The 12,998-nt window shown below is 38.8% G+C and overlaps 2 protein-coding genes across 2 annotated transcripts in view; both read left to right on the forward strand.

Moving 5' to 3' along the window:
• LOC144649152 (uncharacterized) overlaps positions 1–10,762 on the forward strand; it is a 49,334-nt gene extending 38,572 nt beyond the window's left edge. The window contains exons 9-12 of the mRNA XM_078508608.1: positions 4,236–4,358; positions 4,453–4,575; positions 6,482–6,862; positions 10,330–10,762. Coding sequence (XP_078364734.1) covers positions 4,236–4,358; positions 4,453–4,575; positions 6,482–6,862; positions 10,330–10,595 — 893 coding nt within the window. The 3' untranslated portion in view covers positions 10,596–10,762. The remainder of the gene's footprint in view (positions 1–4,235; positions 4,359–4,452; positions 4,576–6,481; positions 6,863–10,329) is intronic.
• Positions 3,096–4,041, forward strand: LOC144649154 (uncharacterized). The gene is made up of 2 exons (XM_078508612.1): positions 3,096–3,416; positions 3,887–4,041. The coding sequence occupies exons 1-2, from the start codon at positions 3,110–3,112 to the stop codon at positions 4,039–4,041; spliced, it is 462 nt and encodes a 153-aa protein (XP_078364738.1). The 5' UTR covers positions 3,096–3,109.
• Positions 10,763–12,998: the final 2,236 nt, after the last annotated feature.

Consider the following 12,998-nt stretch of genomic DNA (forward strand, 5'->3'; position numbering starts at 1 on the left):
ACCTTAAGTTGAGTACATTAGGCGCGATGGCCTAATGGTTAGTGCGCCAGACTCCGGGTCGAGCGGTCCGGGTTCGAGGCCTGGCCAGGGTCACTGTGTTGTGTTCTTGGGCAAGACATTTTACTCTCATAGTGCCTCTCTCCACCCAGGTGTCTAAATGGGTACCGGCGACATAATGCTGGGGGGGGGGGGTACCCTGAGATGGACTTCCCCTTTATTATACTTCTTCCATTCCCCTTTGTTGTACGTTCTAGTTAATCCAGACCATACTGTTTAAAACAGTTTTCCCTTCATTTGGAACGAAAGAATTTAATGATTGACGTAGTTTAGCTATTGTCATTTCATTATTATACAGTAACTGAACATGACACGCGTGCTGATTGGTCAAAAGCTTTTCACTATGGTACAAGTAAACCACACGGAAAATAAAGGTGATATAGCACGCATTTCTATCGCTATGTTATGAGCACATTTAACAACCAAGAGAAACTAAAAAAACCTATAATCACTCGCTATCTTCACTCGTTTTCTTCAACAATATGCGCCCTTTAAGGTAGAATCCCGATTTTTCAAACCCTCGATGCCATGCAGCATGTGGTTTGAACGATTGACCAAATTCTATTGTGAGGGACTCCTTCATTTTAGAGATTCCCCGTTTTAGAGATTCCCTCGTTTTAGAAATTCCCCGTTTTAGAGATTCCTCCTTTTAGAGATTCCCCGTTCCTCGCTCCCCGTTTCCACATTACTCGTTTTAGAGATAGCCAGACCTGAACGTCAAAGGCATTGACTAGGCGGAACAAATACAAAACGCTCATTCTAAAAACATCAATTATCTTTCTCAAATAAAAAACTGCAGCTTGGGAACTCTGCTCCTAATATGAGCTTTATTCCTTTTTTATACCCCGCACAATACTTTTATTTATACAGCCGTCTTTAGAACAAAACGAAACATATGCTCAGAGCATGGTAAGATACCGCAGTTCAATACACAATTAAGAGTTCTATCAAGGCAGTCAATGCCCTCGAGCTCTATGATATAGCTAACAAGTGAGATTGATATTTTGGAACAAGCCTCGTACTTTAAGCAGAGGAGTTCATCTCTCTCGTATAGACGGGAAATTAAAAAGAAGACTAGGATTAAACTGATCTAGAAAATTGACAGTTTGCAGTGCGCTGTTGACAATATGTTATTTACTAAATCATGTTTAAGTGAGACATTGCCGAACGTACGTTCTTTGCGTCTGCCAATAAGTTAAACAATCGCATCAGGCAGATAACTGTTGTTATTAAACGTGGTTTTCATGAATCAATAGTTTGTTATATAAGGCAGCTGGTGTAAGTTTTTTTATGTGTTAGCGACTACGCTACCCACAGTCAATACAAGCTAAGACAGCCACAAGACCTAAAACAACCTTGGCCATCTTCAGGGAAATGTCAAAAAGTGAAAATGCAGAGAACCATTTGCTTTGAGCAATTTCGTGGTAACTTTCTTTCCGGATCTGGCGAAGGGACGTCGCTTAAAGTGTAAGACAAACAACCTAAATTGCAAAGCTATAGTACAGCGGAAATGAAGAAAGGCAGGCTTTTTAATGGCCATTTAAAAGCCTGTCTAGTCTCATTTCCGTCGTACTATAGCCAATTTAAGTTGTTTGTTCTCTTTCTCCTTCAGGTACTTCTATAAATGTAAGAGACTGATTTTAGCAAGTCATTCCGAAATATGTTTTGTTCTTTGCGTTTTATTACAAAGGCGTCTACTATTTGTTTTTCCCGGTTATAAAAGAAAATGAAAGTGATACTACAGAAGGTGAGTGTGACCAGGATCATTAAAATAACGCCGACTTTACGCAGACAAATTGATCAGATATAAAGATCAAAGATTGAAGGATGCACATGAAAACAATCATGCCAATAATTAATACAAAGCGAAGGGAGCTCTTCCACTTTTTTACGAATCACGACATCAGGGAAAAAATCATATAATCAAGCATAAAATCGGATAAATCCCTGTATGTCAAAAGCCAAACTTATGAATGAGAAAGTTAAAGAAAGATATATTTTTTGTAGTTTCTTTCCACACGTAAATTTATCAGCAAAATGTTAGTTTTTGGCTGCACTTTTCACTTCTGGCGAGTAAGTTCCCCTAACAACAAATGAGATCTCGCCTACGGACAGACTCTAATGCTTGCAAAAAAGTCAGGCCTCGAAAGTTTGTACTAGTATGACACCTCTTTAATGTTTCGCTGGGATGAAATTCTTCTGTTACAGTTTTTCCGCTTTCCCTAATTTTAATTTTTTTTAAAATTGACCTGAATTGTAGAAGCCAACATAGAAACGATGTTTTACGGGCCTTCGAAAATATAATTCGCCGGTGTGCAGTCTTTATAGAGACTAGCAAGCCACCAACATAACCATTAAACGGTTGAGACAAACTACTCGGGAAGTGATCTAACTTATCAGCTAAAGGGTGCGTGGACGGAAAAGCCCTTTTCTACAAAAAAGTTACATGATACATTTACAGGGTTTCAGACACCCGCTCGATTTCTCACTCCCCTTATATAACATTGAGACAGAGAAAGACGATTACTTTTTATTAATTTGTTTTTTTCTCGATTATTTGAGGTTTCAGTCGCTAAGTAGACTTTTCAATGTATTATTTTACTTGAAACATTACGTAGAGGGAGACGATTATTTTGGTTGATTTTCTTTTTCGCACAATTCTTTGAATTTTTCTCCCCAAACAAACTTTTCAAGGAATTTGTTGCTTGAATAATGTTGCAACACGGAAAAGCGATAATTGTTTCAGCGCTCAATTCCTTAAGTTATCACCATCAAACAGATATTTTAGCGTTCATAAACAAGTCTCTCAAGAAAGCTTTAACGGTTAGCAAAGTAAAAATGGATATTGTGTCCAAACCAACGTTTTCTTAACTTGGTGGACAACATACAGCTCAGAATCTAATTCACCATCTATTGCCATTCCTTCTAGTGAGACAAAAATATTAAATTAAATCGCTTTTTTCACTATTTGCATGTTGCTTTAATTTACTCCCGTCAATGTCCTTAATAGTAGCTCACTTTTGTCTCCATACAGTTACAAAAGATCGAGAAAATGCTGTGGACGGTTCCTTGTTTCTTCTTGTTCGGTTCGTTGATGAACTTCGTAACTGCTGATGATCGATGCAGAACGGAAGTTAACATACCTGGCATGGCTCTCAAGGGCTTCGTCTTTAAAAAGATGTCAGTAACAGCCCCTCACAAGTGTGACGTCAAATGCGAAAGAGAAATCACCTGCCAGAGTTATAATTATGTCAGACAGGAAAACTTGTGCGAACTGAATAATCGCACCAAGGAGGCAAGACCCGAGAATTTCCGTTCAGACCCTGCACGGTTTTACATCAGACGCTTGAACGGCAGGGGTATGTACTCAGATTAATACATATCACTCGGCTAGGTAAATTTTTTTATTTTTATTTTTATTTTTCTGACTTGTTTTTCCGTTGAATTTCGAAGCGTTAAAGATTTGTAAATAATTTTCCTTTGAAGGTAAAGTTATCTGATTCAGCTTGTTAAATAGGCAAAAACCTGACTACAGTCACGGATGTTTTCGTTTGCAGGCTCCTTGTGATTACATTGAGCCAGACCTTTGTATATTTCCAGCAGTTCCTTATTCTTTGACGACTGATTCATAAAACACTGACAAATTCGCAATATTTAATACACTTTTGGTCCAATTTTTCTTGCAATCTCGAAAATTAATACTTGCGAAATTCGGCTCCCAAATTTAAGTACGCGCATAAACAAGTAAAAATACGGCGTTAACCGATAGAAACCACCGTTTAATTATTAAATATATTTCTCTTGTTTCTAATTCGGATTCTCATCAAAGCTCCTCTGGGTTCCATTCCGGAGCTACCAGCGCAGTCGTGTCAGGAAATAAAGGCAAGCGAAGGTAAAGACACCATTAGCAGCAAGTACTGGCTGGATCCAACTGGGACGGGAACGGCAGTTTGGGTTTATTGTGACATGAACTTAGAAGGTTAGTCGATGATAATGTTTAATGTCATCTCTCTAATGCCAGTTATGTATAACTTCTGCTGTGTTGCGGTTATTGTTGTTGACTGACTTCTTTTTCTTTTCAAGTCAAACTCCTGGACTTTTCATTGAGTATCAAAGCATCTCTCTTTCATGTGAAAGATTTAAACGTGTATTTTTTGTTTCAATCGGTTGTTATCCAGATATCGATGAATGCATTACCGGCAACCACGACTGTGACGTGAACGCAAACTGCACCAACACTGTTGGCGGACATAACTGCACGTGCAAGGAAGGATTTTATGGAAATGGAAGTTCGTGTTCAGGTAAATTGACTTTACTTCAGTGTATGAAAGCAACCGTGATAACTAAGGCCTCTTAAGTATCACTTATTCTCTTGTGTATCTCTTGTTACTGTAGATATCGATGAATGCAGCAATGGCAGTCATACATGCGACGAGAATGCAAACTGCACCAACACTTTTGGCGGACATAATTGTACGTGCAAGGAAAGATTTTATGGCAATGGAAGTTCGTGTTCAGGTAGAGGCTCACTTTACTCTATAGAATCAAAGTATTTACGGTTATGTCTTGGTGGATGTTTAGAAATATATCGGCTTGCAGACTGTTTGTGTTTCCCGCTTTGCACTCTATCTCGCAAACACCCTGTTCTGCAGCCTAATGAATGCATTATCGTTAGCCATGACCGTCATGTGAATACAAACCGCACTAATACTGTTAAGGACCGGTCAAACGTATGCAACATTTCTACTCGCAACATTGTTGCACACAACATGTTGCACACGTTTGGCCACCCTGTTGCAACATGTTGGATGATGTTGGATCAGTTTTGAAAATGGTCAAGTTGTACATGCAAGGAAGGATTTACCGGAGATGGATGCTCGTGTTCAGGTTAAATAGTATTTTCCAGTAAAGCTCACTATATGCCAGGTGTAATAATTGTAAACCGTGTGCCGCATGCTTGAGTACAGTAAAAACCTAAAATTTGCAAACTGGTTCTTATTTTCTAAAATTGATTACATATGTTTACTTTTGGGAAAAATATAATAAGTCAACATTATGGATCATCTTTGGAGATACGTAACCTAGAAGCCTTATTAAGAAAAAGGCCGAATACCACAAAATCTCTATTAAACGACATTGAAATTTTTTCCTCAGAAATTAAGAACTTTTAAGAACCTAATTAGCCTAAATTGTGTTAATAACCATTTTTGTAAGAACCTGTTTATAAGGCTAATCTGAAAAACAATAGGTTCTTACTCGCGGGTTTTTACTGTATTGCATACTCTGCTCATTTAGAGAATAACATGCTAGCTTCTCGAGTTTCTGCGAGAATGAGACAGGTCGACCAATGGCATTGACTGCAAAGCTGTACTAGCCGGCCTAGCCGTTCAGTATCTATGTTTGAGGTCCGTCATTCCACTGAAATAGAACCTGCACTGAGAAATTTGTCAAACTTTGCCTATTGGCGGTATATCCTGTAAAATACTTACTTTTGAACTTAAGATGGGGGGGGGGGTCCCTCTACTCGCTTAGGAGGAACCGCAGTATTCCATCGTTTCATCTCATCTCATCTCATCTCATCTCATCTCATCTCATCTCATCTCATCCCATCTCATCTCATCTAGGGCTTTCCACAAGTTGCTCGGCAACTTTTTGGCAATTTTTCATGTTTCGAGCAACTTTTTTCCTCTCGAGCAACTTGTTGCATTTTGAGCAATTTCCAGACCGAAGATCTCCGAAGATTATCCGAGTGTTGTTCAAAGGCCATACGAACATTTTCGAAGATTTACGATGATTGACGAAGATTTTCGAGAAACGTCTGAAGACGTTGCAACTTTTGGCTCATTCTGCATTAAAACATTACAAAAACTCCTCAGCAAACATGACGTCATCATTTTACAAATTTCCCCTTGATATGTTATTTAGATACTTCTTTTGCTGTAAAATTGCATAAAATTGCTTAGAAATCTTTTTTTGTTTTCAAATCTAACCCTCAAAGGGAAATTAGCATATATTAAAAGGAATTATCTTGATTAGAAGCAGCGTTTTGAATTTTTTGGAGCAACTTTCGAGCAACTTTTGTCATCAGAAGCAACTTGTGGAAAGCCCTAATCTCATCTCATCTCATCCCATCTCATCCCATCTCATCTCTTAGCAGTGTTCATTGTCAACACTGCTAATCTGAACACTATTGTCTTCTACTTGGTGTTCTTATAAATACCTGATAACACAAAGAGGTACAATGGCATCATTTATGGAAAATTTTTCCGACGCAAAACAGCAAGCGATTTTCAGTTTCGGTGCCGAACACCAATAGGATTTCTGTAGTTTTCGTAACTGATTAGAGCACGTCAGAAAAACGCTGTTCACTGGTTTGACATGTACTAAAAGCATGCTTTTCTTGATCGTTTATTTTCTCCTGCAGCTTTGAAGAACTGTGCTGACATCTACAAATCTGGTGAAAGAAAAGACGGTGTGTACACAATCAAACCTGACAATTTGCCTGCCTTTGATGTGTTTTGTGACCAAACAACAGCCGGAGGGGGATGGACAGTGTTTCAGAAGAGGCAGGACGGGTCGGTAGATTTTTTTTTATATTGGAGCGACTACAAAAATGGCTTCGGCAATCTAAGTGGCGAGTTTTGGCTCGGGCTGGAAGAAATTTACCACCTGACCACAGATAATGGCAACATGTTGCGGATAGACATGGCTGACTTCGAAGGGAATACTGCTTATGCCGAGTACAACATGTTTGGTGTTATGAGTGAGAACGACAAATACGAGCTGATCCTCGGCAATTACTCAGGTATAAAGCTCTTTCTTCATGTTGGACTGTTAAAAGAAGTGCACTTCTAAAAGTGAAATGCGAACGGGAAATAACTTCCAAGAAAGTTTCGTACATACATGACATAGGGCACAGAACCTTCTTAGGGTATTTTTGGGTTAAGGTGGCTTGAAATAAATAAAATAAATAAATAAAATGTCTTTATTTCGCTTATTAAAATACAAAACAAACGTTACATTAAACTCGTAATAACAGTTAAAGTCCGCTATGCGTACATGTGTGGACTTCCATTATGAATTATTTCACTGTACATATAAGCACTAACTTGACAGTCATTTGGAATATCGACTCACGAGTGAACAACTTAGGCCCGGTTCAGACGCCGATCTTTTCATGAGCCGAACCTAATTCTTTGAATTAAGTACATGAAAAGATCGGCGTCTGAATCAAATTAGAACGGCTATTTCAATTTGGAACGGCTCACCCGTTCTTCCCGCCTGGCTTGGCCGAGAATTTCGCCTGTGGAACGCCTTTGGAACGGCTTTGATTCAGACGCCGTACTTTTCATGTGCCGATCCTAATTTTAATGATGTTACCCTAAACACGAGACCTTGACGGCTAAAAACATCGGTGTTCTGCCCTAAACACCCTAAATACTACCAAAATCAGTGTATTCAGAAAAAGACCGTGACTTTCCCGTCCCGTTCATATCCCCCCCCCCCCCCACCGTCACGTAGTTTACGACAGATGCCATTTTTTCATGGAAATAAAATCCCAAAATCCTAAAAAAGCTAGTTTTCGAAACCAAAAGCCTACCCTTACCGCTAACAAGAAAGGATACTTATTTTCATTCAAAAAGAAATGTTGCGTGCAAGCACGTGAACTGTCTCAGATCGCCTGTGTAAACAACTCCTCGATAAACTTATTTTCTTTATTCAATGCGTTGCTGCCGTTTTATAACCTTTCTGGAAAAAGTACGTTTCAATAAGCTTTCACTAATGTATAGTTTTTTTAGTAGCTTGCCTAGAAAGGCAGAGTAATATTTTTTTTTCTTCAAGAAATATTCACTGTTCTTTAATTATCGAGTCGGTGGTTTGAGGAGCGGCAAAGGACTCAATTTCAACCAACAATTAAATTATTTTGTCCCACAGTTTCAATATGCAAATTTTACGATTTGGTGTTATTTTTATACTTTAAGGACAATGTTTTTGGGCAGTTCTGAATTCGACATCATTCATGACTTGAGAGCCAAATGGAGTACGTGAATTATATTCCTGAGCCCAAGACATGTAAAACAACATGATCATCGAACTTGTTTTGATGACTCATTGCGCATTCATGCTGTGTGTATTTTCGGCAACCGATGGTGTTACTATTTGCCGCCAATTGCAAATACATGCAGTTTCACCCTTTTCACATTTGACCCACATTTGAACACGGAGAAATATCCTCCTTCCTGAAAGAGTTTCATCCTTTTAACACGGAGAGTTACTTGTGCCTCTATAAATACGAGTTTCTTCTTTTTCAAAAGGAAATTCACTTCGACTGTTAGCTTCGCGAACAAGTCTCTTTTAGGCAGTTGATTCCTTAACTCGCGGCGCCGCTTTTACGAGACAGTCGAGACCTTACACTTGCCACAAGTCGACTCTTTTGAGCGACAAAGTCGCTTCTAGATTCAGGAATAAATTGCGACTTACTCGATACTGATTGAATAGTTCACTGCCTTGACTGCTAATTACATCTCACCGAAACTTCGGATTCTCCGAACACTATCGAATCCTTCCGTAAGCACTTAATTGAATTACGGAAAGTGACCCCCCAATCGGAAAAAACTGCATCATAACAATGTGTGGAAATCCACACAAAAATCGCTTAAATTATTAAATGGCTAAATTATATTTGAACCTTAATCTGTTAAAAAAACTATTCTTAAAACGTTCTGTATTAATCCGTGGTAATTGACTTGCTTGTGATCTTAGCCGCTTGGATGACTCTTTGACTTCAGGCAAAAGGGCATACAATGGATGGTCAACATTGCTCTTGATCTTGGTGAACATCCTCGGAGACCCAGGGGCAGTTAGTGGGGCAAGGGAAACGCGAAAAAGCGGGTAAAAAATAGTGCGAAACTGCCAGTTACATAAATCAGCATATAAAAGTTCTATTGACTGAAAGTGCCCCTGGGGAAAGATTCTTACCAGACCAGTTCAAAAAGCTCTCTGAATACTGCCTCGTGATTGGGCAGAAAAATCTTTTGTTTTCCCTTTGTATTATTCTGCCCAATCGGCGAACAGCTTGACTGCGGTCCTTTTGTTGTGTTCTCATGCAAACGAAGTATGTACACAAAGCCAGTTCGCTCGCTATATCTGTCTTGCTTTTTAGCGGAGAATTTGCTCGGGAAGGAAAAGTTTCGGCTAGTGCCTCCCCTGGTCGAAAACGTCGAAAGTTTGACGGCCATGCCCGCGGAGAAACGGCGGATTCTTCAGATTGTGGTCGATCGCAGGAATCGTAACACTTGAATGCTGCTTGCGAGCTATTAAAGTTTGTGTGCGATATGCAGCTTGTTGCACTGCTATAAAAATGGATGTTTTTCAGATCTTTTACGGAAAGATTGATGACAGTTTGAGGCGAAACTTTTCCAAACAAGAGTATATTTTTCACGAACAAACCAGGCAGATGTGTCAAGCGGCCGATCGCGACTAGCTACGCGTGCAAAGCGTGCAGCAGCGATTCTAGCACTCAGGCTTTTGTGTACAAAAGGACCGAAGTCAAGCTGGTCGTCGATTGGGCAGAATAATACAAAGGGAAAACAAAAGATTTTTCTGCCCAATCACGAGGCAGTATTCAGAGAGCTTTTTGAACTGGTCTGGTAAGAATCTTTCCCCAGGGGCACTTTCAGTCAATAGAACTTTTATATGCTGATTTATGTAACTGGCAGTTTCGCGCTATTTTTTACCCGCTTTTTCGCGTTTCTCTTCCCCACAAACTGCCCCTGGGTCTCCGAGGATGCTTGGTGAACAGCCTGCGGTCACACTTTTCTAAAAGATCGTAAATATTAATTAACTCAGAGGTGTAATCTGAATGGAAAACCGATGCACAGATAAATTCCAACATTGCTTAAAACGTTTATTGTACAAAACAGCTTTTTTTCGAGCCGCTTTAATTCATAAGTTGTTAGTCTTAAATTAAGGTGAGAACCTATGTTCTGCCTTTAGCCATACATCTGATATTGACATTTTTAGTATTTTTTCTTGTTTACTGATGATGTTTATGTACGATTGTGCTAAATACAGGACAACATATCAAACAGAATGGTCTAAATTATAAAAAGTAGATTGTTTTTGAGTTAGGACCTTTTCGCTACTGCATATAAATGGTAGTATAGCCTGTATACAGCTGCCCATTTCCCTCAACAAAAATTTTGAGGAGAGCGGACGGATGACCACAGGCTAATAAAACATGGTTGGTTATTTCTTGATTAAATGTCTCAGGAACCGCTGGCGACTCTCTCTCTTATCACCGTGGTCAACTATTTAGCACGCAAGATCAGGACAATGATAACCATGGTGTGTACCAATGTGCCAGGCTGCATCCCGGAGCCTGGTGGTACAACAGCTGTCACGACTCCAACCTGAATGGAATCTATCGTCACATCAATCCCTCCCCCAGCAGTGATGGTGTGAACTGGTATGCCTGGAAGGGAAAGGAATACTCCCTGAAGAGGACTGAGATGAAAATAAGACCAGTGGATTTCTGATCGAACTGTTTCAGCTTCATGTTTCCGTTTGAAAATAGCGAGTTAAATAGATAATAACGAGTTTGATAGGAATTCTAGTAGCTATCAGTCACGTTACTAAAAAAACAACGTCTGAATTTTGTAATAAACATGGTAGTTTCAAAAAAAATTGAATTCTTGAAGTAGTTTTCCAGTTTAAATAAATCAAATGACCATCAAATGTAACTAAACCTACGTTTAATGACTTTTAGCATCTTTCTGAGGAATGTTTGATTAACGGAAACGATTTTTTGTATTAGAAGGTACTTTCTAATTAATCCAGACCCTACTGTGTAAAAACTGATTTCTCTTCAACCGAACGAAGAACTTTTAAAATGTTTGATGTAGATAAGTTTTGAACTGTTGCCAAATGCTATTATTAAATTAAGTCATTATTATTCAATAAATGAAGATGATACGCGCGCTGATTAGTCAAAAGTTATTTCCAATCCTGTTCTACGGGTAAACCACACTGAAAATATATATTTATTATATAAATAGGTAAAATATCGCGTATTTCTATCGTTAATCACCCCGTGAATGATAATGTTTTCTTGTGCTTACCGTATGTCCTCTACAAGTAAAGCCTTTCGGCCCCCCCTTCTCTGATAAGTTCCCCATGGGCTCCCTGGCTCCACTTTTTAAAAGAGTGGATTTATTAAGCCCCGTCTCTTTAAAGTCCCGTTTACGCATGCAAATTTAATTTTGTCGCGCCGAAGTTACTCAAGTTTCGAACAGGCTTAAAACTCCTCCGATATCACGGTGAGAAAATATCGCCATAAAGTCGCCACTAGCTAACACGCGTGTAAACTAGCGGCGATTTCATGGCGATTTTGTCGCCGTGATATCGCAGGAGTTTCGAACTTGTTCAAAACTTGACTAACTTTGGTGCGACAAAAATCGCATGCGTAAACGGGGCTTACTGCCCTCAATCCCCCTTTTTTCTCCATAATCAAATCAGAAAACATCAGTGTGTAATACCGTGCATTCACACTAAAAGACGAGTGGTGAACTTATCTGCTTATAAACAACCTATATACAACTTATAACCTGCCAGCTTTATCGTTAAATTAAATAAGCCCTCTTCCCCTCTCAAATAAGATCCCCTCCCTCTAGTGTGCTTGAAATAATTTAGTTCTTCCCGAGGAGGGGTTAATAAAGGAATTACGGTATTTTTTTCTTTATTCCTCAAGGTTGACAAAATGCATTGTAATTACAATTATCAATCACAGTTGTGCTAGAAAAGAAAGGAAAATCTACCGTTTATTGACACTATCAAAATGTATATTCACTTTGCTTGTGCGATCAACAACGTATCATGTTTTTAAACAAGGCACCGTTGCTAAATGGTTCCGTTCCGAGACGGGCTCCGGTCAGGTTTGTGTTGACTCAGGACCTTTCCTTTCATTAACGGCTGTTCACACGGGACCTGTCCGGTACCGGTCAACAACAACAAGCTTTATTTGCATGACTGTAAATTTGTTACAATATTGCAAAAGCGTAAACTTATTAAGTAATAATAATAATAAAAATAATAAAATAATAACATAGTAAAAAAAAATGACTACATATAAAATTAATTACATTGATAGTATTTTGTTACGTAAATCAAAACAAGATGATATAAATTTAATCAATTGCATGGTCACAAAATAATCGGAAGAATTCATTAATTCTAAAATCAAGTCAGGCACTGGTAGCCGGCTGACGTTTAAGATGATAGGCTGTATTTTCTTGTAAAATTTATCTCTTATTGTTGTATATTTGGAACAATAAAAGAGAAAATGAATTTCATCTTCGGTTTTATTACAATCACAGACCGGGCAGAGCCTATTATGTCTGGGCGTATTGTTATATCTGCCTAGTTGGATCATTAACTTATGATGCCCAATTCTTAGGAGCATTTTTAAAACGTTTCCCAAATTCAATATTGGATTAAAAGTCCTAAAACTCCAACATTCTTGGTGCGCTCAATCCTAAAAGCTAAAACACCTTTCTCGTGGTTTACAGGTCTCTACACGGGCTGGCTCCAGGCTATTTATGTTCTAGATTTGAAAAACGAGAAACCGCGTAAAGCATAAGGGACACTGAGAATAAATCCCATGTTCCATTACTGCGCACAAACTACTAGAAAAATAGCTTTAGCTACAGTGACGCCATTCTATGGAACAGCCTCCCTTGTGCCGTGAGACAAGCAGAGTCTGTTGGGAAATTTAAAGCCATAATCATGCAAGTACTCTAAGGGATGGCATTCGTGAAAAGCAGCTTTCGTACAGTAATTTTGTATTTTAGCTAGTTTGTAATTTTATAGCCGATGAATTATCCGTCTTAAATTAAAAATTATCTCTCCTGCTCTCATGAACACTCTCCCGAAATGACTTCATC

Source organism: Oculina patagonica, chromosome 4 (assembly GCF_052425735.1).
Source record: "Oculina patagonica isolate OP01 chromosome 4, crgOcupat, whole genome shotgun sequence".
Taxonomy (NCBI): Eukaryota; Metazoa; Cnidaria; class Anthozoa; order Scleractinia; family Oculinidae; genus Oculina; species Oculina patagonica.

Excerpts from the sequence above, each read along its gene's own strand:
- LOC144649154 (XM_078508612.1), top strand. The coding sequence starts at position 3,110 with ATGCTGTGGACGGTTCCTTGTTTCTTCTTGTTCGGTTCGTTGATGAAC. Across the intron at positions 3,417-3,886 it reads CAGACGCTTGAACGGCAGGG|CTCCTCTGGGTTCCATTCCG; the intron begins GTATGTACTCAG and ends TTCTCATCAAAG.